This window comes from Erpetoichthys calabaricus, chromosome 17 (genome assembly GCF_900747795.2).
Source record: "Erpetoichthys calabaricus chromosome 17, fErpCal1.3, whole genome shotgun sequence".
In the NCBI taxonomy this organism is placed as follows: domain Eukaryota; kingdom Metazoa; phylum Chordata; class Cladistia; order Polypteriformes; family Polypteridae; genus Erpetoichthys; species Erpetoichthys calabaricus.
Genome location: NC_041410.2, coordinates 99,774,180 through 99,801,472, shown reverse-complemented (window position 1 = coordinate 99,801,472; position 27,293 = coordinate 99,774,180). Strand labels below are relative to the sequence as shown.

Genomic DNA, 27,293 nt, shown 5'->3' with positions numbered 1-27,293 from the left:
GTTGGTGGCATACAAAGCGCTGGCCGGAGGTGGCGTCCAGACGTGGCTCGGTGAACCTCCACTGGCCTCTGGACAGGCTGCTGGCACGCACACACTGCCACCATTGTTCCACTCCACCGTCCTGTGCTGCCCAGGTCCCCAGATGTTTATTCGGCGGCACCTGCCTACCACGGCTGGAGTGCAATTCCAAATTGGCCACTCGAGAAGGGAAGCCCGACTGGATGTGAATACTGGCTCATTGTGCCAGCGGCGGACCACTGAATGTGCTGGCTTGTTGGGGCCTAAAGAGAAGCTGTGAGGATTTGTGTGAACGCCAGGCAGCACACCATGCCCCCCCCCCCCCCCCCCCCCAGTGCAATGGTGACGGTCACAGCTCGGCCTCATCCTGTGGTCCCATCATGGGAGGGGGAAAAACACGAGTCCGAGGACACCGCCAAGGCCATAGCCTTCAGACGTGATGGCTCAAGTGACCTCTGCATGTCACCAGATGAGTCTGCCATCAAATGCCTACGCCAACATACAGTATACAGTATGTGCCAGGTGCTGCCTCCATGTCTTAGTGCTCAATCAGCCCCACGCTTACTGGGCCACTGCCTAGCAGCAACATTGCCCTGATTGGCACGGAGTGCCACACTAATGGAAGGAACTCCATGGAAAATAGAACCTGAAATGGTGGAAGGGTGGCATACTGACAGCTCACTGCAATGCCAAGACCCGAGTTCAGTTCCTGGATGGTCTTCTGTTGTGTGCCAGTGTGCTTGGCATTGGGGTGTCCTACCCAGGGTCCATACACACAAACACCCGGGGTGCCAACATGTCTGAAAATAATCCCAGAGCACCGTCTCTCTGTCACCACTGCGCTGGGTGACCTGATGGGTGTGACAGGCTCGTTAGCGCCCCCTGCGCACACGCTCGATCCCGCCTCGGAGGGGGGTGTCCGTGAGCGCGCATGCCTGCCCACCTCTGAAAACATCACAAGGCGTCAGTGCGGTGCGAGTGTGGAGTGAGCAGGTTAGACCCCCGCCGCTGAATGGGGTCTCTTCCACAGGGGTCACGATCGCAGGACCCTAGTGCTGTGCGTGCGCTCCGAGTCTCCAGTCCACCAAGGGCATGCGCCGCCGCTAAATAAGAAGTGCGCCCTGCGGGGGGCACGCGTTGCCAGGCTGACATCACCGCACATCGCTGACTTCTCTTTTTTTTTTTCTTTTTTTCTTTCTTTTCTTTTCTTTTTTTTTTTTTTCTCTTCAGTTCCGAGGAGCGCTGATGCGCCGACGGCACGCCGCCAGTGGAGCGCAGGAGGCTGCGCACGCCCCTCGTCTGCTCTGCTCTGCTCTGCTCGGCTCTCCTCGGAGCCCGACGGATATTTTTGGCAGGTGATTCCCTGGAGCGGACGAGCCGCCGCGAGTCGCGAGTCTCAGAGGAGGACACCTCGTAGATCTCTTAACGGCGAAGTCGCCACAACTCCCGGTCAGCCCCTTCTCGTCTGACGGGGCAGGAAACACACAGGAGGCGCTGCGTGGGACGACCGCAGTGGCAGGAGCTGCGCGGTTCTCTTCGTCCCCCCGGACTTTTTAGGGCAGGAGCCTCGTGAAAGTTCGGCGGGAGGAGAGGCAGGAGTGTCGCCGAGAGGAGCCCCCCCCACAAGCCCTGCGCGTCCCGGACCCCGGGATCAGAAACAAGGTGGGTTCCTCGGCCGATGCGCCGCGCTGGGGCAGGGTACTGTCGGGACGATCCGGTGGGTCTGAAAGCCTCGTTACATTTTTGTTTGCCATTAGCTGAAGTGTCTGACAGGTTCCGACATGTGTGCGGAGCTTTGGGAGCTGCCGATTGAAGTCGAGCGAGGAGTGCGGGGCGCACCGGCTTTACGAGGCGTTCCTCCGGGCTGCGGTTATTCAGCAAAACAAGGAGGTGCTGCCCGTGACGCAGATGGCGTTCAGTGGGGTTCAAGTCCAAATGGCTGAACACCTTCCTCGATCCCGATCTGTCGATAAGATGGCGCTTTCACGTTTATCGATTAGCTTCTGTCTTAGGATGGCCGTTCGCACGTTTAGCACTTGGAGCTTCTGCGGAACGAGAACTTCAGTCTGTAGCCCACATGTGCGCTGGGGTCGGACAAATTTATGAGGAGAGCAAGTCCAACTTGGCGGAGGTCCGTTCGTTTCTTGCATCCAATATCTTTTTTTTTCGCTCACCACAAGACGATTTATTGTTCTCTTCTGTTTTCTTGTAGACCTTCGGCTGCTGCTAACGGACTCGGGCGAGCCGAGAAGAGCAGGCGGCAGGGCCAGATGGGCTAATCTCACCTCCATGCTGCTTTGTTCATTGGTAAGCAATTTAGAACGAAACGCGCCTTTAAGAAGAGAAACGAGGGGCCGACCATCTGTGGGTATGAACTGGGCAACGAGCGTGGCTCAAAATAGACCTCCCAAATTAGCTGGTGGTCTTCTTGACGGGACCAGAGCTGGACATTCCGTTAGCCACACGCCTTTGGCCTGCCTGTTCGCGTGCGTGTACCGTGGCCATACCCTGTGCCCTGTGCCCGTTCATCAAACTCTGGCTGCGGCTCTTTGTGGAAGTTAAGAAGTTAAGGTTTTGGACCTCAAACCCTGAGGCTGTCTGTTCAGATGCCACTACTGACACTGTGTGTCCCTGAGGAAGTCACTTCACGTGCTGCTGCTCCGACTGGACAAAACTATTAGATAAAGGCGTCAGCTAATAGTAACAATAATAATAATAGGTGGCACGGTGGTGCAGTGGGTAGTGCTAAGGAGACCCATCTGGGTTCGCTTTCTGGGTGCGTGGAGTTTGCATGTTCTCCCTGTGTCTGCGTGGGTTTCCACCCACAGTCCAAAGACATGCAGGTGAGGTGCGTTGGTGGTCCTAAATTGTCCCTGGTTTGTGTGCCCTGCGGTGGGCTGGCACCCTGCCCGGGGTTTGTTCCTGCCTTGTGCCCTGTGTTGGCTGGATTGGCTCCCCCGCGGGTTGGATAATGGATGGATGATAATAATAATGATAATACTAATCCTGGCGTGTGTGGCTCCCATCACTGCACCAAGTCTGATTTCATTTCAGGAAGGCGCCTCTGCACATGCAGTTGGTTCTTTGGGATCTGAAAAGTGTCCAGAGGCGACCTGCTGCAGCGGGACATGGGGACAGCAGACATGACCCCTCGAGTGTCCTCCACTCGTCTGATCCAATCCAAGCTCCTTCTGAGCCCACCTTAGCACTTTTATCTTTAAGAGTCACTGGGCAGACTGGAGCTGAAATCAGGACCACCGCAGGGCAGTCTGTGATTTCTGAAGATGAGAGCTGAGGACCACCGTGAATCCCAGCAGACATCCCCAGGGTCTGAGACCACCATTCCCCCCTCCCTGAAATCCCTCTTTCCACTCTAGTCAGGCTCAAGGCCTACTCAGGACACACGCGGGCCCTCAGCGGGCACAGGTTGCCCCGGGTGTCTGCCCCAGTGATGTCGCGGCGTGACCCTGTCAGTGCGGACCGTCACAGTGAGCCGGCTGGTTAGAGGTGGCTGTTCGACTGTCGCCTTATCTACACGGAAGCGTCCCAGCGGCCGTGTGACACTGCAAACATGGCGTGGACGGCTGTTGACTTTGGTGGAGCCACTGCTGTAGATAACGCCATGGCAGTGCCAGCCTTTCAAAATGCTGCCCACGTCATTGTGCCCTTGCAAGATCAAAACATATGGAAACTAAACATCTGAGCGGCTCACTCAGCCAATGGCTCACACGGACACTGCGCGTATTTATGGCGTTTCACTCGGATATCTTTAAAGAGGTGGGTGAAGCTGTACAGTCAGACCCCTCCGGCTTGACTCCAGCACGCATACTCAATGCCCCCCCTAAGGGGGCTAAGGTAATGAGGCCAGTAGCGGCACTGCCAGTAGGCGACAGGCGCCTTATGGGTGGACAGCCATGTATAAACATGTAGGGGGTCTTCATCTTTCCGTTTTCTGAGACTTCTCATCCCAATATGGCGTCAAAGGAGAGCGGAGCCCATCGGGCACCTTTACAGCAGGCGGGGGGGGGGCGAGCGCACACACGTGTCCAAACATAACACACACTGTCACGGGCGCACACAAACAGAGCCAGCAGCTGACAGTCGCAACCCGAAAATGACAGTTGTGAAACCTGGAGCCCACGGCTAAGCACTGCGTCACCGGGCGTCCATTTGTGACCTTCAGCAGCCCCCACAGCGCAGGGGCTCATAACGAACTTGCGCGGCTACTTTTTAATAAATGGAAATTGTAAGAGGTGAACAAGACAGATTCGCAGAGGGACACAAATGTCACAGAGGCCACCGTGCGGACTGACGGGTCCTGAACGTCATGTGCCCCGCGTGGAGCCCCGGCGGTTGGCAGACACTCGCTTGGTTTGTTTTCATTTTGTTTTCTTTTTGTGTTTATTGAGTCGTTTGGAGGCTTTGTGTCTGCTCACGTGACGCCCCCACTTTGTGCCGTTGGCCCGATGCCACATTTACTGGACCACCGATCCAAAATACAAACAAACAGTAAAGACTCTCCAGTGTCGTCTCGTATTTAGAGTCCTTTCAAGTTCTGCCCACCCAAAGACATCTGCGAGCCACCGGAGGCCACCACTCCACGGCCGCGCTGACGCGACACTTCACGATGGGAATGGCAGCGCAGCGCGTAAAGGCAGCCATGCGATAAAATCGCAATTTGCAGATAATCTCTGAGCGGCTTGACAGATTCGTAACCACAGGCGTCAGCTTCGCCCACCCTTTGTGGCGCTGGTTTCTCAGCCCACTCATCCCCACCAGGCGCGTGTTAGAGCAGTTTAAGTGGTCTGCTGCGCACCAGGGACAACTTAAAGGGGCAAGTGTGCTTTGGAGGGGGCGACAGCGAGTCTATAACTGGTGGGCACACGATAGCGCGAGTCACGTGGCACACTGGCGTACTGGTCATGGCTTTAGACTTAAGGTTGTGGGTTCAAATCCCGGCAATGGCACAAGTAAGTGGCTCCATTCCTTTTCTTTTCCCAGCTAGAGCGCAGGCAGGTGACGTGATTTGTTCAGGGTCACACAACCTGAGGGTCTGAAATCGCAAATCGTCACACCGCCTTCATCACTTCAAGTCACTTCACCAGCCAGCGCTACAAATGGAACCCGACTTGGACAAAAGCGCCAGCCAGAAGTGAAAGCAAAGTGAACTCCTACATGTTGGATGTGACACTTGACCCGTTCGGGGTCCAGGTGGCGGTGACACTCGCGTTGTCATGGTTATTTAATGCCTGCCTTTACATGTCAGCAGCGGTTTAGGTCGTTTCCATTGGCTGCTGAACTCTCACTGTCCTTGAGTGTACCTTCATATAGCGCCTTTGTGATTTGTGTATTCGAAGGGTCGGCCGGACGGACCACCCAGTTAATCCCATTCTTCTCCTTGTGCCACCCCTTGTTCGGCCTCAGACGGTGGGAGGGCTGCAGTGCCACCAAGGCCATTTTGGCATCAGTGCCGTGCGCATTCCAAGTCGTGTTTGTGTTATAGGCCACAGTCACAGCCATCTTTTTATAGGTAAGGACATCGTTACTGGATACCGTAAATAATTTAGAGGCACGCGAGTGTCACTTGCTGAAGAGCAACACAAATGGCTGCGCCTTGAGCTTTCAATGCTTCGTTTTTAGAGCCGCTGTCACACACACACACACACTTGGTGTCATCATGTGTCACACATTCAGCGTCTTCATCTCGTCTCCCGCCCTCTTCAGACAAGCTGTTCATGGACAGCAAGGCGCTATACAGAGAAATGGACGCCACGGAGCAGTCGCCAGTGTGCTAAAGTGACCCGCAGTGACTGCACTTTAAGTGATGAGGACCATGAAGGTCGCCAAGGCCTCGGGGACAAACACATCACATAAATAAGGACGAGCCGCTCCGGGTGGCCTGCATGATGTTGCCGTGAAGACACAAACCGAAATGGCTGAGTGAAGCCCCTCTGGTGCGCCGCACCCTCCACCTAACAGCTCGAACCTGCGCTCTTGGCTCAACATTTATTGCGACTGGCACCCCGTGTTGTAAGGCGACATCTTGCGCCATGTGTGTCACTCTGTGCTCGTGTTGCGCAGTGCAGAGGTTTCTTACGACACCCGTCCGGTTCTCGCTTGGTGAGTTCGAGTTGGCGCTCTGAGGACACATCCCTTCCTTTCTTTCTTTCTTTCTTTCTTTCTTTCTTTCTTTCTTTCTTTCTTTCTTTCTTTCTTTCTTTCTTTCTTTTGGGGGGCTCTCTACGGGGTCGGGACAGGCGGGTCTGCCTTGTGCTCCCTGTCATTTGTGCACTTTAAGGCTCTGTGACGGGTGTCCCTTTTGTTGCACACTCGTGTGCGTGTGTGACGCTGCCCACCGGTTTGCAGGCTTTCTTGTCTTCTTTGTTTGACGCATGCGCTGTTCTCTGTATAAGATGTCCTGTTTCATGAGGTCCTCCTTCACAGACACTACAAGAGAAGACGACCCACCCGGGAGTTCAAAGTCTGACGCCAGACAGGTGGCGAGCGGCGCTGTGCCTTAACGGAGACCACCCTGATTCTTTTTATCTCCCCTTTCCATTGATGGTAATCTTTCTTGATTTCACGTTCAGCGCGGTGACTTTGAGAATGGAGTTTATAAATAAAGAGCCACGAGATAAGGGAAGGTCACCCGAGCTGGCAGCGCCCTCATGGAGGACTTCTCTCTTGTTCGCCCTTTCAGGTTCACTGGAGGGTTGGCATTGCTCACGGGTAGTGTCAGGGCTGTCCTTCAGTCTGCTCTATATAGCGCCTTTACGTTGTGTGTAGAGTTACTGCAGGTCAGGCAGGCTCAGGGATCAGCGATGAATTCACGGTGGGTGGCAGTGAGCCAGTGGTCGACTGATTCTGCCAGCTTTATGCCATGCTGGCATGCTGGCACTGGTGATTTAGTGACAGTCCCGGCTTTCAAGATGGACTCATTAGTCCACAGCCCCGAGGACACGGCTGTCCGCCGAGTGATGCACAAGAAGGTCGCTCACAGTGGGCGACTCCACCTTTAGCCCATCTGAGGGGTCTTCTGAGGGTGGGTTTTCTTCTCCTCCCTTTCTCTGTGCCTTGCTTCACTCTGCTGAGGTTAAGCACTGAAGGAAGCCCGAGGTCGATTGCCTAACCGCTTCGAGTTGCTCAAAGCCTCACGTCTTGTGTTTGTGTGCATCTCGAGGGGAGTCCGTCATCCATCTGGTATGGGGGGCCACATGCTGGGGGGCTTCTCTCCGACCTGCCTTTGCTGAAGTAGGACACTGTATTTGCACAAGCTGAATTACTTTAATGTCCTGGCCGAGGTCCACGTGGTGGCATGGCTCTCAAGGAACGCTTTCTTCTTTGTGCGCTTTCCTTTCAGGTTGTTTTTGGCACAGTTAGGGGGGCCGCTCTGGCTGCAGGTTGGCTTTAATGAAACTCCGTGGGGTCCCAGTTGGTCTGGCAGGATCTTTCTTCTCTAGGCCTCATGCCATTGTTGGTGCCACCCTGGCCAGGCGCTCTGACCACTAGGTTCAAAAAATATCAATAAAAAAGGCAGAAAGGACCACCGAAACGCACCAGGAGACGCAGCGAGAACGAGTGTCATCAGAGCAGCAAGTGAAGGTCAAGGCGAGCAGGTCAACGGTGACACAATCACTGAGCCCAGCAGGACACCGAAAACCAAAGGCGAACGACGCGCAGGCCGGACTCCCAAAAGAGACCCCAGGGAAAGATTTGGGAACTGAGTCTGGAATCTTGGAGGCTTAAAGAGTCCTGAAAAAGCCACCAGAAGATGATGTCATGTGACGGGGTCGAGTGCTGGCACAGTGCTGCCAACAAAGGGGTCTGGGGGGCACAGCAGTCCGAAGTGTAAGCCGTCGCCATAGGCAGTGCTGCATTGTTCAACCCGCTATATCCTAACTACAGGGTCACGGAGGTCCGCTGGCAGCCAATCCCAGCCAGCACAGGGCACAAGGCAGGAAACAAACCCCGGGCAGGGCGCCAGCCCACAGCAGGGCACACACATGTAGGATCGCCAAGGCACCTGACCTGCATGTCTTTGGACTGTGGGAGGAAACCCACATAGACACGGGGAGAACACGCAAACTCCACGAATCCAGACGGGTGTCCTTACTGCGAGGCAGCAGCACCACCACTGCGCCACCGTGCCACCCGTGCTCCATTGTTTCTTATTCAATTCTCTTATTTGCTGTTTTCCATTTTTCTGGAGTTTTGTTAATAGAAACATTTAAATTAGACACCGTTTTGTTTTAGTTGCGATGTCCCCATTTTGTGGGCGATGCCACTGTTCTGCTGGGCTGTGATGCCCAGATGTGTATGGTGGGTGACGTCAGTACCGTGACTGTGTAAAGCTCAGCGCCGTGTGCCCCCCGGGTGATCCAAACAACGTCCCACGTGAACTCCTGTCCGTAGTCGACGTCATTCGTGCTTTTGCTCTCAGACACAACGGACTTTCGGTTCCGATGTCCGCTCGTTTAATGACTTTCTGCCATGTTAAGGGGGTCCGCCAGGGGCTGTGACTGCAGCTACGTCTCTCCCGTGCAGGGCTGGACTCGGATTGTAGGATGCCCAGGTGGCAGATGCAGTGCCAGTGGAGTGGGTCACTGCTGTCAGAGGGCATTTTGCCCCAATATTGGCCATGGAGCCCCAGAACAAGTGACTCTGTGGGCCCCAGTGTATGTTGGGCACTGGAGAACTGGCATTCAGGGCCACTGGGGGCCTAGAAGAGGGACGGGGATGTCACCAGAAGCAGTTTCAGGCAGCAACTTCAAAGACCCACCATAGGATGACAAGCCCACGCTTAGAGTTGGCAGGAGAGCAGACACGAGTTTGACTGGCAGGAGGATGACAGTGGCACAGACAGTGGAAAGGGCTGCCAGGGGAGAGAGAGAGACGCAGGTTTTCATTTTTGGCTCCCTTACTTTTTGTCCCTTTTTACCCCTGAAACGTTGTGCCCTTCTGTTTTGTGACCTTTATGGTGTCATCAATCCTTCATTTTCTTTGCATTTGTGCCCTTCAGGTCACTCGAGGCTCAGTGGCACTGAACTCCTCTGTCACACTTGGGGTAGGAGGGTGACATCCAGTAAAGTGAGATGAGCCCACCTGACCTGAGAGCCAGGGGGGCAGACACAGCTGGGCACTGCTGGCGAGTGACATAAATAAGTGAAGTACACGGCCACTCGTCCCAATGTCATCGTTGTACCCAATGCTGTCATCTGTGCTGTAACCTCCAGACAGAGCTACACACCTGATGCCTGCTGTTGAGCCCCCTTATCAAGCACTGATGGCAGAGGGCACACGTCTCTGCACACTTGGGGGCATCTTACCAACTCTTAAAATAAGTCACAAGATTCTTGTTCTGAACGAGGAGGACTTTGGTAAAACTGCAAGGGTCTGCTCCACAATCCATGGAGGAGTAAAGGGAGCATCGCGGTCGTCCAAAGGCATAACGGACCACTCCAGCAGCCCACCCATCAAAGGCATCCGCTGAGGAGAACACAATCTGGGTGGTCTTCTGTAGTGGTCCGTTATGCCTTTGGACACCTGGAAGGCCCCAGCCACCTTCTGCACCTCCTCCATAGATGCTGGAGCTTCTGCAGGTCTTTGGAGTCTTCATGGCTTCCCGCCTTTTGCTTCCTGTTGCCCCCGAGGCTAAAGGTGTGGAAGCTGAAATCTGAATGAGCCTGGAGATCGAGTGTCCAGGAAACAAGCGGAGGGTGAGGGACCAGGCGGGTATCTGAGGGCCACCGCAGGCGAGTCACATTGAGTGAGGCACACGTCAGTGACATAAAGCGAAGGACGAGTGAGAAGAGCCAAGTGACAGGAAAGGCTCAATGTCACACAGGTTTTACGTTTTCTTCACAGACTCTGATCGTTGACCCCTGACCTCAACCTGTCGATGTCACGTGCCACACATTCCCAGTTCACAGCAGAGCAGCCATCAACAGAAAAGTCTGAAAATGGCGGTGCCCACCAGTAAAGACCTGCGGACCCCCGGAGCTCCACTGCACTGAGGAGGCGCCCACTTTACACGATTTGTGTGTGATGACAGCTGCGGATATCTGAGTAAAGCTGTAGTTCCATTGGTCAGGTCTGCAGGGGTCTGCCACCTCAGAAAAGTGAGATGAGCCCAGCGGGGCGGCGTGAGACTGAGAAGTGACGCGGTCACGTGATCGCTTCATGTCATTTAACTTGTGCTGTGCTGTCACTCATTTAGCACTGCTATGGCTATTACTGGTGAGGTGATGTTACGACGTGCGTCCCTATATAGGATGGTGGCACTCAGTGCCAGGCCTCTGGCTCTGAGGGGTCTTGAGGGCTTCGTCTGTCGATTCTCGTGTGCGTATTCACTGCTTTATTCTTTAGCTCCTGGCCCTTTGCCCTGAAACGCTTCCTGCTGGATGAGCTTTGCCCGCTGGGACACACCGCCATCCATTTGTTTTCCTCTTTTTACCTCCCATCTTCTCCTCCCTTGCCGTCTGCTCCATGCTGTGTTTTTGAAGCATGTGCCGCCCACTCCGGCCTCTCCTTTCCCCCTCGTCTCTCGTCGGCTAATCTGAAACATTTTCTCAAATCAATGAACGAGGGCATCGGAGCCCTGCAGGTCCCCCGTTCCGTGAACGCCAGAAGCGCGTGGACCCTGGCGGTGCCATCTGAGGACAGCGAGCGCACTTCACTTCCCAGCACAATTACGTTTCCCGATTCCCAGACTGAGCGGAGACGCAACGGTTAAGCAGGCAGGAATGAAAGCGTCCTCTGCAGCAGCAGCAGCGTCTGAGTCGCTAATCGCCGAGCTGAACGCCGGGTTCCTTTACATTAATGGCTCCCAAAATGCCTCCCGCTGGTTGCCAAGACTCAAACCGCACAGATTATGTTTTGCATTGAGGTTCTGGAGGGGAAACGGCTTGGCTTCCAGCATTTGGCTCTCCGCGCGGAGCCAAAAGTCGAGTGAGAAAAAGGCGCACATTGGAAAGGAGATGACAGCGAGCTCAGATCGGGGGTCCGGGGGATCCAGCAGGTGGCGCCCCAGGGGGGCTCACACTTCGGAAAGCCGTTCAAGAGGAGGATCCCGGAGTCTCGGAGTGCGTCGGCTCCACCTCCTCGGCCACACGGTTTTAATCAGCCGCAAAAGCTGAGACGTTGCGCAAGTCTGCAGCCAAGTTGTGAAAACGGGAAAGGTGTGGCCGGAGCAGAGGCAGCCGAGGGGCATCGACTGGAGAGAAAAGCAGGTGCCCCCCCCGCCTGGCTGTCTCCGTCCCAACACCCCCTGAGGCTGAGGGGGTCACATGTCAGATATTCGGAGTGTAACTTGGAGCACGATATGTAGGCGGGTCTCCTTATAGTCGCCTGCAGTGACCCCCCCTCAGACCCCGCCCATATTGTGTCCCACTTCAAGGACATTTGCTAATTTGGTTTGACCCCGCCCCATGACATATCCCAGCTTGACTTATATAGTAAGGACCTGACATCTGACCCCGCCCACATTTGACCCCACTCTTCCATAGGACCTTCACCTAAATGTAAGGGGGCTGACATTAGACCCCGCCCACATCTGATGCCTCCCACAGTGTATCCCACCCCATCACACATCTCACAGCAAGGATCTGACATCTGACTCCACCCCCAATGCATTCTCTCTGCCAGTCTAGAAGAATGCTCAGGTGACAGGTAGGCCACCAAAAGCTGCCTCCCCTTCAGCAGACAAGGACACCTCGGTGCCATCTGCACAGTGGTGGGCAAAGTAATTCTGTGCCATGTCAGAAAGAAACTTGGCAGACATGTGGCCTAATCTGTCCACTTTCTCTCTTGCCAGGCTCACCCATGGGCACCTCATGATGCTAGCCCTTCAGTTCCAGAACATGTCTATGAATCCAGACGGCGCCTTCAATGCCAGCGTTCTGGGCGAGCAGAGGAATGGCACAGTGGAAGGAGATGAGCTGGAAAGCAAAGCGCCAGTCCTGACTCAGCCAGTGGTCGCCTCTTCTGCCTCACCCGCCATCCCGGGCTTATCAATGACACTGGGGGCAATGTCCAACATCATCGCCCTGGTCATCTTGGCGAAGTCCTATGCCCGTTTCCGTCGACGGTCCAAGGCCACGTTCCTGCTCTTTGCCAGCAGCCTGGTGGTGACGGACTTTGCAGGTCACGTTATTCCCGGAGCCTTCGTACTGCGACTGTATGCTGTGGGCATGAAGTGGCATGCCATTGACCATTCGGGAGCGCTTTGCCAACTGCTGGGTGCCTGCATGGTATTTTTTGGCTTGTGTCCCCTTTTCCTGGGATGTGCGATGGCCATCGAGCGCTGCGTGGGGGTGACACGTCCCCTCCTGCACTCAGCCCTAGTGACTTCAACTCGGACTAAACTGACCCTGGCATCAATTTGGCTGTTCGCCTTGTGCATTGCCCTGCTGCCCACGTTGAACTTTGGCAAGTACACGACACAGTACCCTGAGACCTGGTGCTTCATTGGCGTTCACGGGCACACGCGGGTCTCCGATGTCGCCTTTGGACTGCTCTTCTCCCTGCTGGGGCTGGCTTCCCTGGCAGCTGCCCTGCTCTGCAACACGATAAGTGGCATCACACTGGTGTCTGCCCGCCTCCGTAAGCGTGTCTGCAACCGAAGAGCCAAGTCCCACGACATCGAGATGGTGGTGCAGCTCCTGGGCATTATGGTGGTATCATGCATCTGCTGGAGTCCCATTCTGGTGAGTCACACAATTGGCAGCATGGGGGGTCATGGAGGGGTGCTGGGGGGGCTAATGGGTAGTCAGTCTTTCTAGGCTTCTCAGAGCAATACAGTGTCAGTTCTTCTCAAGAAGAAACATCCCATCTAGTGTGCCAGTGTGCCATGTGTCCAGAGGCTTTCCTTTGGCTATTAGCAGGGCAGTGTGCCAGTAGAAAGCAGTTGTGACTGAGGTGGCGAGAGTGAAAGTGACAAGCACACAACAAGAAAACAAGTTCAGTCTGCCACAAGAGAGAGTCGAGTGCTCTGTCTGCCCTGTGCCCTTTGGGCGATTATGCCAGTGGTGACTGGCAGGCACCTTATAGAAAGTAGCAAAGCATCACAGCTCTAGTGAAAGGGACTGGCATCTCCAGAATCAGGACAATGTCCCCTATCAGTCAGCTGAAGAGGTCCAGTACAGGACCCCCGGTGCCTATTGCTGCTCTCCCACTTAACATAAAGCTGAGGGGGGCTGCACAGAACCAGTCTGCCCCGCTCTTCATTGGGTGAAGAGGGGCACCAAAAGACCCTCGAAATGCTCATTGATGCTCTTCCACCTTACAGAGAACATCACTGCTCATGTGCACAGCGCCCTCTAGTGATAAAGGATGACACATACACTGGGCAAGGACCATCGGTGCCAGTCCAGACTGGTGCTCTCCCAGTTCACAAAGAGTGGCAGAGCATCTGTGCCCCTTAACACAGCACCTCCTAGTGGGAGGGCTCCACAGACTGTCTCCTTCTCTCTCTAAAGGACCTGCCCCCCAAATGCTGATTGGTGGTCTTGTACTTCATGGAGAGCACAGGGCACCAGTGCTCATTGACACAGCGCCCTCTGGTGTCAGGGCTGTGCAGACTTACAGAACAAATGAGGAGGTGCACTGAAGGACCCCCCAGCCCAATGCTGATTGGTGGTCTGTCACTCTGCAGATCCTCAGTGCTCATTTACACAATGCCTACTAGTGCTGAGGGTTGGCACATTGACTGGTTTAAGACCACCTCCTTTGCACTGCAGGGTCCGACCAGTACAGGCTGGTGCTCACTTTCTTACACAGCGCCCTCTGGTGTTAATGGTGCACACACACATCAAACAGAAGGTGCCCTACAAGACCCAAATGTTGATTGGTGCCCACCCACCTTCAGAGAGCTGTAGAGCACCAGTGACGATCTAACAGCTCCCTCTAGTGTTTGTTTGAAGTGCACACACAGATCAGAAGGGGAGAGGAGACCACGCTTCAAACAGCGCCCTCTACGGGTCAGGACACAGGGTGGCCAGAGGGAGTCAGCAGCTCCTTTGGTTTTCTTTATGCAGACAAGCATGGAAGCATCTCAGTCCATGAGGGGCATGCAGAGGGGGGACCTACTGGAAAGTCTACATTTTAGGGGCTTCTTAGCCCACCTTCAGACGTTGCCCTTCTCGGGCACCTGTGGTTGCTGAGGCCTCAGTATGCCAGTGTCCTCAAGAGCCACTTCTCCTTTTGTGTTGGCATTGTGTGGGCATCGCTAGGATGATTGACTCACCTGAATGAAGCTGTGCTTCTTCATCAGCGATGACCCAACAGACCCGAAGAGATGTCTGTGCAGCCCCCCGTGCCACCTGCAGACGTGGCATTGCAGCAGCTCTGTGTTTGCCAGATGGCCACTGGGACTTCTGTCTGCCAGCGCAGGCCTTTGTTTTATCTTGCTGCATATGAAGTCCTCACAAGGTCATTTTATGTGTGTGTGTGTGTGTGTGTGGTGTCGCCCCCTACTGGCTAAAGTAACACACCTGATCAATCTGTGAAGTTGCCAGCAGTGAAAATATGATGTGAGGGGTCCCGGAGCAGTTCTTTACTAACACACACAGGTTGGGACTCTGGGGGTCCCTGTCACCTTAGGACTGTGTGCTTCATTTCTTTTAAAACGTTGGGGCAGAGTGGGTGGCAGTTCACCATGAAGTCTGCCAGCTGCTCACTTGTGCCAGCTAGTGCGATGTTAAAAGCGTCTTTGATGAAATGCCACCCACCCCCAACACACACACACAGTGGCCTCTTCACAACGTCCCCAATGCCAGCGAGTGTAACTAAACGTTCTGGCTGTGGTGCCCCATTTCATTTGTGTAGGTGCTGGCGTTGCTCTTTTCGTGATATAGCGCCTTGCACAGGACCTTCGGTCCGCGGAGCAGTGCACCTCTCTATCCCCCAGAAGCCCCCAGCTTGTGCACATGTCAGGGGTCTCGCCTGGCCACCTGACATTGATCCCCAAGGTTCCACACTGACGCAGCTGTCTGTCCTTCCTTGCTTTGCAGATCTTCGTGGCGATGTCAGTGACCAAGTCGTACGGTGACACCGACTACAATGTCCAGCACTACAGGTGGCTCATGTTTCTGGGCGTCCGACTGGCCTCCTGGAATCAGATCCTTGACCCCTGGGTCTACATCCTGCTGCGGCGGGCCGTGCTGAGGAAGATCTACCAGATCGTCATGCGGCAGAGGGACCTGGCGGGCAGCAAGCTGGGCCGCTGGGAAGTCAGCTCTTTCCAGAGCTCTGAGAGGACGGTGATGAACAGGGTCTAAGCCGCTGCCCGGCGCAGAGACCACCCGGCTGTGAAGGAATGCGGTGCCTCACCGGGCATCATGGCAGCCGAGATTGGACGTGTAACTCTGTGGCAGCAGCAGGCCTCACCAGGTCTCGGCGTTGTCAAGCATGGCAAACACTGAAAGGGGCGCTAATGAGTGCCAGCGCTGCTGCTGCTTGTGTGGGCACGGCTTTGGGCACCTCTATAACGGGCATTGTGAAGGAAGGAGCCACACGAGTCGGTCAGCCACCCTGTGGCAAGAATTCAAGTTCGCCCACTCGAGTTTGTCTCAGGAACTGGGAAACGAAACCTGCATGTAAATACGAGCAAGAATATACATTTGTAAAATAAATACTAATAAAGCTAATTTAACACTTTTTAAAAAGACGCATGAAACTCGGACAAAGGGTCACTTTCTTTGATTTATTGTTAGTGGGTTCCTTCCTGCTGCCCGCGACCCCCCGAAGATCAACTCAAGCTGAAGACTGAGACAAGTGAGACAAGAGCGCCCCCTGCTGGGGGTGACGGTCCGTAGGGTGGAGGGCGCCTTCGGCCAGACTGGGTGGTCCCAGAATCGGTGCATGGAACTCGCCTGTCCGTTCACTGACCAGCAACAGGTGTGGCAGCAGCTCGGGGACATGACGACCGGACCACCAGGAGTGGGCTAAACCCCTGGCTCGTCTTTTTAGTGGCGCAGTGCCTCACCTCTCCAAACACACTGCTGGTCTCGGGCTGATCTGGTGAGCGTCACACTGGCACGGCACCTGGTAAAGCAGCTGGGATGCCAGAGCCTACCCTGGTAGCGTCAGGTGCAAGGCAGCCACCACCCCCGGACAGCGCACAAACCCCCATGGGGACAATTTAGACTCAAGGACACTTCAGCTACAGGCGAGTACACGTGTGAGGACAATGACGACATTCGGACGACATTTACCGGCACGTCGTGTATGTCGGCTCGTGGGCGCGTGCACGCCTACTGTAAGGGACTGAGCAGCAGGCGCGCACAGGCGGACACTGGCATGGACACTCGGACGCGCGCACAGGCGGACACTGGCATGGACTCCCGGACGCGCGCTCACGCCCTTGACTTGCCGTTAATTTTATTAATTCGCGTCTCCGATCCCGCTTTGGTGGCGGTGTGGCAGAGTGGTTAAGGCTTTGGTCTCAAACGCCCGTGGCTGTGGGTTCAAATTGTGACACTGTGTGACCCTGAGCAGGTCACTTCACCGGTCTGTGCGCCATTTGAAAGAACAAAAGAAATGAATCCGACTGAGTCTGAACGACGGAGTAATCATTTAAAAAACATGGCGCTCGTCCGCGGGCTCGTTCACGTTTCCAGCCCGGCTCAAGGCTAAATGGCGCCCCCGTGCGTTGACTCGCCAGATTTGCACATAAACGAGGGTCTTGGAGGGTCGAGGTTTATTTTTTTTAACTCTTTCTCTTCGTGTCTGTCTGTCGATTTCCTTTCAGCTCCTGCACTAAATTTTGGGGTAAACCTGCACAGCCCCCCCGAGGATGTGGTCGTCCCTCCAGCGCTGTGGTCCTTCCGCTGACCGGCTTGAGCAGACCTTTGCTGTCCACGCTAGTCCGTCTTCTGTTTGGCCCACTTTGTTACATTTCACTCCGCGGACATCTGAAGGGCCGAGCGGTGGGCACCCGGACACGAGCTGTAAAGCGCCTCATCACTGGCATTCTCTATAGATGCTCAGAAGATGGCACGGTGGCACAGGAGTAGCTCAGCTGCCCCGTGACACTCGTCCTGCCTGCATGGAGTTTGCATGTTCTCCCCGTGTCTGTGTGGGCAGCTCCAGTTTCCTTCCAGAGACACATTGGTTAGGTGGGCTGGCATTGCCACCCTGCGATGGCCTGCTCGCTCACGTGTGCCTCCTGCCTTGCACCCGATGCTTGCCGGGATGGGCTCCCTGCCGCCCTGCTTTGGATAAGATGGGCGAGTGATTGTCAGGAGATGCCATATTTAATAAGCGCCTTCCACCGGTGGACCGAAGTCACAGCGGTGGCTTTAACACCGAGGGTCTCTCCAAACGAGAAGCAGATCTTTGTGTTCTTGGCAGGAGTGTGCAGACCTCACATAACTCAGACGTGATTGAAATGCGGCTTCATCTAGCAGGACACTTCCATCTTGAATTCGTCTTCTAATTTCCTTTGGCAACCGCCATCTCAGGGACGTGCCTGGCAAGCGAGCAACGTTTAGACAGAACCAGGCCGTGGCCGAGGTGGGCTTTGTGCCAGTGCCACTGCAGGAGCAGCTTCACCATTGGCGTGTCACTTCTGGCAGCTCTGAGGACATTCTAAGGGTGCAGGTGGCACCAGACTGGCACAGGACAGGTGAAGGGTCTGGCATGGCAAGGAGAGACACAGAAGTAAACTGCAACTGGCAAGGGCACAGGCGCCCGAGAGGTGTGGTGGGTGTCAGGGAAGGAACCAGAGATGTTTGGAACCCTGAAAATGGAGACGGTTGGCAGAAACCAAGTCACATAAGCAGCCCCAGAAAAGAGTACGGGGGTCCTTCACAGATCATGGGGTGGGGGTCCTAGTCTAATAGCCAGGTAGCCCTAGAGGACCCCACCTTGGGCACAGTCAGGCTGGAGTATGGAGGTGAGCTCAGGGGCCACTAAGACATGACAGAGGGGGAGGTCACATGACATGGAGAGTTCTTTGGTGCCAGCCTTGCCACCCTACCATAACAGATGCTTTTAGAAGCGAAGCTCAATTGTTTGTACAAAATGAATCCAAATGCACAGATGGCACCTCACAAAAGTGGCCCATAAAACGAGGGACAGCGTCTCCTAAGCTGGGTGCCATTAGCTGCCCTCTAACAGTGGGAGGTGCCACCGAGACCACACACCTGAGTCGGCTTCTAACGGCAAATGAAATGCCAGGAGAGACACTCAGGGGGTCTCGTCCTGTGGATGCCAAGAAGGGACCCGTCAACATCCTTGGCACTGCCAGTGGACTGCAATACTCTGTGCTCGGTCAGTGAAGACCTCAGTGGGTGGCATTGTCGGGACACACGGAAGCCCCCAGTTACTGAGCTTTAGGGATTAAACGGGGGTCCGAGCAGCGCCCCCTCCGCCTTTGAGACGCTCGGCGCGTCGCTCTCTGCTGCCATCGGCTGGCCTCCCGTGACATTTAGCGTCTCGGCGGACGATTTGGCCTGCGGCTCCGAGGGGCGACTTGACGTGCGTGGACTTGAGGAGAACAAGCGGCCATCACGCAGCCCCGCAGCCCTGTGCCCGACACCTTCTCGGCGATTGCAAACATTCCACGTTTGCCCAACTCGGCTTCCTGTTTCCCGTCTTACGACAGCGAGGACTAATCAGTGCGCTCGCCCCCTTCAGTGGTCATTGTCGTCTCTGCCGCCATCACGATGACAGATTTGTATGAAAACTTCGGATTCCACCAGAAGCCCGAGGGAAAGTACAGCGCCGCCGCAGGTAAGCCTGTTGGGAGAAAAAGGGCACCATATTGTCACCGCAGAGGGTCAGGGCTTCCGGTGAACGTACGAGTGGCGGCCCCGCATGGACAAAGGCGCTATATTAGGCATGACTGGCCAAGCAGGACCACCGGTTTAGACCCGCATACACTGCCCACCCATAGATTCAGTCCGGGCAGACACCCAGATGGCGAAAGAGGACGGATATGTGGGCGGATTTGCAACCTGAAATGCGCCCCCCACCCCCGGGAATACAAACGGAGCGCCTGAGCGGCGCTTCTTGTCCCAGAGGACCATCACGAGCTTTTATTGTCCCCTCGAGACCACCGCAAGAATTCTTCATTAACTTGAGACTGAAGAAATCGAAAATGGAGCGGCATCGACTCACAGGCGCTCTGCTTTTGGGGGGCACAGTACCCAACGACTTGCCAGGTACAGCAGCCCTGGCACAAGGCTCGCCAGTCACACTCACAAGCACAACGGGCCAGTTTAGGAGATCCGCCTGGAGTGCCAGCAGTCCAAACGGGCAGCGTAAGGACCGGGCTAAGAGCCAAACACTGCGTCACCGTGCAGCGATTCGACCGTTTAAAACAGCGGAGTGCGGACACGGGAGCAGAATATTAAATACGAGCTGAGGACGACATCACATAGCGGGCCTGACGGATAGGCACCGGCCTCATGCAGGACACAATAAAGACAATGATGGGGGGTCCGCAACGCTTAGGTGGTGACAGGATTGGAAAACCGTTCTGTTGATGTACGGGCGCTAAAAGTGCGAGTCAAATCAGACGGCCGTTACTCGGCACCAACGGCCCGAGTCCTGACATCGAAAGACGCGAAATGTGTCCCGCACGCACGGCGTCTCGTCCAGGCTTCCACGACTCCGGACCGGACCTGCTGGGGGTCAGAGAAAGACTCAGTGGGGCCGTGAACGGAGTCGAGGCTGCGGTGTTGGCTTTGCGCTTTGCACAACCCAACGGTGGACTTCCGCTTTTAACTGACGGTTTCCGTTATGCGAGCCGATTGCGCTCCCGAGATTAGCGCACAAGTTGCTTAAGAGCGTTCAGCGAGTCACTTCCGCTTTGAATCCCAACAAGCAATGACGTCACACATGTGTGTCCCACCGACCGACCGACTTGGTCGGGTGACACGTGGAGGGCGCGCAGGGACAGCTGACTGGGACAGAAAGGGTGGGCACAAAGCTGCACAAGAGAGGGCAACAAGCGCCCACTACTGGCCTCCTCACCCACACCTTCTTTTGGGTCATGTGCACTTATAGATAGATAGATAGATAGATAGATAGATAGATAGATAGATGTGAAAGGCACTATATCATAGATAGATAGATAGATGTGAAAGGCACTATATCATAGATAGATAGAGTGAAAGGCGCTATATGATAGATAGATAGAGTGAAAGACACTATAGGATAGATAGATAGAGTGAAAGGCGCTATATGACAGATAGAAAGACAAAAATATGCTATATGATAGATAGATAGATAGAGTGAAAGGTGTGATAGATAGATAGATAGCTATCTATCTATCTATCATATAGCGCCTTTCACTCTATCTCTCTATCTATCAGTCAGTCTAAACGTCTGATCTTGCCTACTACGCTATATTTCGACGTATCCATTGTGCGCGGCTCTTTCCTCGTTTGCCTACTAATTGTACACACAGCACCTTCCTGTGATGAACTGGCACCTTGTCCAGGGTTTGTTCCCGCCTTGCACCCTATGCCATCTGGATAGGCTCCGCCCCCCACGTTCCATCTCAGGACTTGGCGAGTTACAAATGGACTGCCTGACCTTCCGTGACCGAGCAGACTGCCTGATCCAATCTTTCTTTGCACTGCAGGGGTCAGCGGTGCCACATCCCATAAACAGAGAGCTACCAAAGGCACTGATTACATTTTGCTGTTTTCTCTTTTTAATTAAATTGTGATGATTGACAGGCTGCCATCGTCACTCAGCCTTCCTCCATTTTCAGCTCACTGTGATGCCTCCGACCCGCACAGCGACTACAGAAGTGACCCGAGGGACAGGACCGAGGACAGGAGCGAGCGGTTGGCTGTGACGGCGACAAGGAGACAAGAACGAGGCTGTGCAGGTGAGGGGCGGAGTTGTATAGGTCAAGGGGCGGGGCTTGACAGGTCACACCGGGGCAGCTCACTTAGCTGCTGTTATGAAACTCAAAAGAAAAAAAAAAATCTTAAAAGACGCGAGAGAATAATTTCCCGAATGATGGATGGAATGGCGACCCGTCTGGAATTTCTTCCTCTCCTGTGCCTTATGCTGTTGCATCAGACCAGGACCCCAAATTAGATGGGGGGTGCACAGTGTGGATGGGCTAAATGAAGGGATGGAGGCAGTATGAAAGGCGCTATATAAAGTTTGTGAAGCTTCTGTCCATCCATTTTTTCAGCCCGGGGTCACACAGTGGGATTCTTTAATTTGAGTTTACTGAGCACACAGCCGGGCACAGGGGTCAGCTCCGGGGATCGGGGTTCAAGCTGTCCTAACGCCGAGGGTGTTACAGCTCTTGGTGACGTTACCTTGGCTTGTTGGATGGACTGGCATCCCACCCAGGATTGCTGCTACACGTTGGCAGTGCTGCTGGGCAAACACACAACTGAAGGGAAGAATGAAAACTTCACAAAAGAACCAAAAAAATCAACATAAAAGTCAACTGGAGTGGCATGGCGGTGCAGCGGGCAGGGTGGACACTTGGCAGACCCTGAGTCTTGGGTTTGCATGTTGCCAAGGTGCAGTTTGTGTGCTCTCCCAGCATCGCATGTTGGGCTCACTGGTAACTCAGAATTTGCCCTGTGGGTGTGTGCCCACCGGTGGACTGGCACCCTGTTTAAAGGTAATCACACGCTGCCCACCCATACCCCTGAGTTGCAGGTTTCAGAATTCAGTTCCATTCAGTTAGTTTCCGTATAGCGCCTTTCTCAGAGGGAGGCCTCACAGTGCCAGTCAGTTGGATAAAATCAGTTAATGGATGTCCTGAAATGAGGAATCCTACAGTCTGCTGGTGTGGCACACTGCCTGGCAGAGCTCTGAAGGGTGTCCTGTTGGCATCACTGAGCTGGAATGGTGTTCTGAGAATTAAGGAGCAAAACCTGAGTGGCACCTTGGCAGGTGCAGGGATATTAAAAGATGTTTGACAAGAACGGGCCATTCAGACCAGCAAAGCATGCCAGGCCTGTCGACAGAAATTCTCCAAATCTTTATATAGCGCCTTTCATTGATTGTTGAGCCCACAGCGACCACACATGCAGCAGTGCTAAAGAGTGATACCCACGCAGCTGACCGCGGCTTGGTAACTGGGCAATGTGCGTTGGCATCGGGAGGGTTTGTGTGACACAATCCAAGCAAGTGGGTGCAAGTTCACTTCCTCATGCCCGCTGACTGGCTCTCTTCCTCGCAGGTTCCTGCCCGAAGACAACTCTGCTGCTCTACGTGCTGACGTCACTCAGCATCCTCCTGTGGGCCATCCTGCTTGCCATCTTCTGTATCCAAGGTAGGCTGCTTGTGTCCGGCGCGATCCTGGGCAGAGTGGCATAGCCGGCACCACAGCCAAAGGCTGCTGGTCACCTGCTTGGCTGCCATCCTTATATAGTGCATTTATAAAGTTAAAGAAACATTCCAGGTGAAGCAAAGGACCCCCCGGTAGACTGGGAAGCACAATCAGGTTCACAATGTGGTGCCCTTCACAAGTGACAATACAAGGGGGCCCGAAGAGGAGTGGCACCTGTCTGCCATCTTTAAAAGGCACGATAGATACCTGCAAGACAGGCCAGCAGGCAGCCCTGGCCGTGATGGCACAAGACAGACCCTTGAGGTGGTCCACATGTCCACGAGCCTGCTGGGATGGCAGAGAGTGGCATGGAGGCTTGCATGTCATGGATGAGGACTCGCTGCGCTTCTGCCCCTCACACACTTTGTCCTTCTTTGCAGATTCCTATAACTCATCCGCCATGGCCCTGATGAAGGAGGACATCGCAGAACTGAAGTCAGCGGGTGAGTGGGGAACGAAAAGGGGGCAAAGGTGAAGTAAGAGGGGACGCTGTGACGTTCCAATGAGCAGCCAGCGCCATTCCCAATTTATGAATGTATTGGAACACTTAAAGTCAACTGGCCCCTCTGGGCACCTCACCACTAGGACCCCCGCTGCCCCCATAGCTGCCTGATTAACGATCCAACACAGCCCCCTCTTAAAGTGACCTTACCGGAGGGGCCCTGCAGCAACGCTGAGTGAAAAGAGGACATTTGTCACCGCTCTGTGCTCCGGTGTCCTTACTAAGTGCCCCCTCTAGTGACATAAACGGCACACTGCAGTTATGAAGTGGCACAAAGCACAGCAGCACTCAGCCCGCAATGAGGACAGGAAACTGGGCCCGTCTGCGTGGGCACGGATGGGCGGAGCTGCTGGTCTCATCCTGCCAGGCGTCTCCGGGGTCTGCACGATCTCCACGTGCCCCTTCTGCATTCTACCATCATTCAGGCCTCATGCCAGCGCAGCTCGCATCGAGTCATCTGGCAAAATCCACCTCAGGTCGGCCCGAATTCCTCATCTTGTAGGTCCAACCAGTCAGACCAGGCCAATTTGAGCAAAAGGAGCTCTGCTGGTATGGGAGGCGGGCACCAGTCTCTGCCACCTATGCCTAGAAATCATGGGGAATGTCATAAGCCAAACTAAGTCGCCATTCCATGCGGTGCCACCAGCTCAGCAGATTCCACAAGCTTGTCACTGGTGTGACATTCCAAGGACCGGCCAGAGCAATTCCCAAACTGGGAATGTTCTGGAAGCCAAGGTGCCACACAGAGGGCCAGAGTGGCAATCAGGAGGTTACCCGGTGGGCCAGTGCCATTGCTGCGCTTTCATTTTATTTAACCGTTAGTTTGTGTTGAATTGCGCTGCACTGTTTTCAAAGCCCCTTCTTGATTGGCTTTTGACAAAATCGGAAGACAATGGCAGCGTCCCCAAGGTGAAAGAGTCCCTGAGCTCCTGCTCTCCCGCCCTCAAGTGCCAGTGTGTCACCAAGAGTGACGCAGGTGCCAAGCAGGGGGCCGCTTACGTTCCTCCCATGTGACAGTAACTGGTCATTCAGCGGATATCCCACAATGTCAGACGGTCAGTCCAATATCTCTGCAGCCTCCATGCTGGAGCTCCAAGTGGGTGGGGTTGACTCCAATGGGCGGGGTTCACTCCAGTGAGTGGCCCCCAGATGGGTGGAGTTAACTCTTCTGGCTGGTCCAGGTGGGTGGAGTTGACTCCAATGGGCACCAATCAATCCCCAGCCGCAGAACACGAGCTCCGCCCCATTCCACCATGGTTGAGGGTGGACCCCACCAGCCCACCTGGACTGAGAACTGGGAGGCTCTTCTAACCCCAAAGCAGCCTGACAGTTTCTATTACTTTGCTTACCAATAAATACATGAAATGGCCCAGAACACACCTGGGTTGGGGGGGGGGGTAAGAGGCTGGCATTGTAGTTGGCACCCTTCAACACCACCTTCCCCTCTCGTTTCAGATGCCCAGGCTGCCCTGAATATCAGCACAATGATAAACAGGATTTCTTCAGAGAAAAGAGCAAGTAAGTGTGCAGGCCGCCGAGGCGACTTGGGGGTCTTGGTGTCAGCAGTGGGATGGCAGGGTGACCCTCACCCGATGCTCTTCTTTTGCAGACTCGCTGAGCTTCAGCCAAATCAACGAGAAAGTCGAGGCACTGAAAGCAGCAGGTGAGCATTTTGGGGGGCCGTGTCCGGCCTTCCTCTTATTTGATTTGCCACACGTTGGCGGAATGGGACAAGCAAAGTGTGTTTCTGTCCTGCCAGCTGCCATAGTGAATTCATCTAAAGGTGGCACATCTGGGGACAGCTGTCAGTGCCAGGAAAATAAAAACATAAAGACAAATTAAAATCAGGGCGTCACGTCATTGCCATCCTCTGGGAGGCGCTGTCTCCGGGCCCATTGGTGGCTTTGGGGCTCAGAAGCCAGCCACCCTCCATTGTTGCCCCCGAGCAAGCCAAGAATCTACCCGACGCCCCTGGCATGGCCTTCCTGGCTGGTTGTGCCATCTTCATGTCCAGCACAACCCCACTAAAGCAGCAGGCCCGGTGGCTGACCCAGCTGGGCACAGAGGTGGTCCAATAACACGTCTGCTTTCCCCCCACAGCCTCCAGACGGGTGTACTTCTTCACCCTGTACACGGGCACCCTGACTGGGAAGGTGGACCCCATCAAGTTCAACGAGGTGTTCCTAAACATCGGTAACGCTTACAGCAGCAGCTCCGGCAGGTTCACGTGTGCCTACTCCGGAGTCCATCACTTCTTCTTCTCTGCCAACAGCCAGCAAAAGGTGCCAACTGAGCTCTGCCTGATGGTCAACTCCTGGTGCAAAGTGACGAGTAAAGCAGACCCAGACAAAAATGTCACGGGTAACATGGGCATGGCGCTGCTGGAACTCCAAAAAGGGAACACCGTGTGGGTGAGCCAGGTGACGGGGGGCAGCTGGGCCAATGTCACCTTTGGGGGTATGCTGCTGTGAAGGCACAGATGGGACTGAGGCTTAAAAGAGCCTTGTGGCACCAGGAGAGTGCCAAGGTGGTGGGTGATGTCAGACTGCCCTGGAGCACCCCGTCTCTTGCTGTTCTCACTTCTTTCACACCACAGGGAAGCCAGGCTTGTCGCCTTGGTGCCAGTTCCTTTGGCATACAGGACAGTGCCACCCACCCTGGGGAAAGTGCTGGCAAGGAGCAGAGGTCAAGCTTGCCCAGACATGGTGCCCACCTTCCTCACTGATTGGCACCCCCACCCTGTGGACCATCACACAATGCCCGCCTATTTGCTGTTTGGTGACTCTGCTCATTACTTCTCTTTTTTAATTGGTTGCTTAGTTCCTGAAAAATTAAAATGGCATTCGGTCCTCATCTCTGGAAAGTCAATAAAACAGACATGTGGGCAGCGGCTGGGCTTTGTGGACAGGAGTGCCAGTGTGCCCACCAAGGCTGCTGATGCCAGTGCCTTTGAACTCCACACCCTCACAGCTTGGCATGAGTTGTTGGTATTTAATGTGGTCCTGCCTTGCCATGTAGTGCCCAGGAGCCGTGGCAGAACAAGTCCACGTCTGGCCTTGGGCTCTCCAGTGCGTACACGGCGGGCCGATGGTGGCGACTCAATCCATACCCAGAATGCCCAGGTGCACACTGTATAGCGCCTTTCTTATCTCGCTTTGGCTCAGTTTTCTCTTTGTGTATTTCGCTGGCCACGGTGCCCACTTTGACATCAATAAAACCCCAGCTGAGCCGAGTGGTCAAACATCCAATATGCCACATTGTGACATCACAGTGGGAAGAGCATCTACAGGTAGGGGGTGCCGACTCATCTCAGGCCACACAGATGGGCGCTGAGCGATCACAGCAATGCCACCCTGCCACTGAACAGGCCAGGATTGGAGCTGCGAGGTGGCAGTGCCACTGTGACACCCTGTCATCTGACCCATACTAGTCTGAGTTGTTCCCTGGTCAACACCGCAGAGTGCCACAGGATTGTGGGCTCTGTGGAAGGCGCTATATAAAATACACTCCGCAGCCCCTGCACCAGGCCCGCCTACCACAAACCACCTGGTCAGCCGAACAACCAATCATCTGGCTGCAAGTCAACCGTGGGTGTGGGGGCTGAAGTGAGACTGACTGGGCCTGAGGGCAGGTGCCCGCTGCCCACCCCCTGGGGTTATTACACCACACCCACACCAGTCTAAAGGGGGTCTCTGAATGGACCCTGCTAGTGAGGCTACAGTGGGCACCTCCGACTGGAATGACATCACCGACTTCTGCCCTGATATGCAGCCCGACCCCACGGTAAAGCCTGGTGGTGCCCATGAATTGGGCATACATTGGCACACCATCTGAATGTCACAATGCTGCTGACCACAATGGCCCCTCTGCCCCCACATAGCGCCTTTGGGCCAAGGAGGGAAGGGAAGCCCACAGCCCGATGTCACCGAGTGCACCAAAGCTGAGTGCCCTGCTCAACAGGCGACCAACAACAACTGGGGCAAAAGGGGGGGCGACAAGGTGGGCTGAATAAAGTGGGCACCAAGAGTGAAAAGTGAGAGTCGAACGTACGCAAGATCAGGCAGACAGATGGCGTCCTTAAGAGGAGAAGCAATCCACCCTTAGGTTGAGCCACACTCTTCCTCACCTTCGCCAAATATTTAGTCAGAGCCCCCCGGCCCAGGGGACATCCAAGTGACGTCACTCAGAAGTGCAGCCGGGCGCCGAGGGCACAATACACCACACATGTAGCGAGCTTTAATTGGCGAGCAGCAGCATCTGGAAGGAAACTCAAAGAGGTGAACTCAGCAGCTGGGGATGACCTGTGATAGGCATGTGTGGCAGCAGGACACTGGTATGGGCTGGCATCTTGCCCAGTGCCACTCTGCCCCCCCTCCCCCACAGCCCTAAACTGGATCGAGCAGGTTGGAGGACGGCCATCACCTCGCCAATGGCTCTTCAATCACAGTTAGTTGGCAC

At 54.8% G+C, this 27,293-nt stretch overlaps 2 protein-coding genes across 3 annotated transcripts; both read left to right on the top strand.

Annotated features, from left to right (window-relative positions):
- The first annotated feature begins 1,005 nt into the window (after positions 1–1,005).
- On the top strand, positions 1,006–15,682 carry LOC114667396 (prostaglandin E2 receptor EP1 subtype-like). Of its 2 annotated transcripts, XM_051920550.1 has the most exons (4): positions 1,006–1,680; positions 2,231–2,325; positions 11,831–12,722; positions 15,027–15,682. In XM_051920550.1, exons 3-4 carry the CDS (start codon positions 11,850–11,852, stop codon positions 15,291–15,293), a joined length of 1,140 nt encoding a protein of 379 aa, XP_051776510.1. In that variant the 5' UTR covers positions 1,006–1,680; positions 2,231–2,325; positions 11,831–11,849; the 3' UTR covers positions 15,294–15,682. The 2 variants fall into 2 exon arrangements, with proteins under 2 accessions (XP_051776510.1, XP_028678514.1); XM_028822681.2 differs by lacking the exon at positions 2,231–2,325.
- Positions 15,683–18,514: 2,832 nt separating this feature from the next.
- LOC114667407 (uncharacterized) lies at positions 18,515–25,602 on the top strand. Its single transcript, XM_028822701.2, has 7 exons — positions 18,515–18,750; positions 20,741–20,860; positions 22,184–22,276; positions 22,714–22,776; positions 24,291–24,353; positions 24,445–24,498; positions 24,936–25,602. The coding sequence occupies exons 1-7, from the start codon at positions 18,684–18,686 to the stop codon at positions 25,304–25,306; spliced, it is 831 nt and encodes a 276-aa protein (XP_028678534.2). The 5' UTR covers positions 18,515–18,683; the 3' UTR covers positions 25,307–25,602.
- Positions 25,603–27,293: the final 1,691 nt, after the last annotated feature.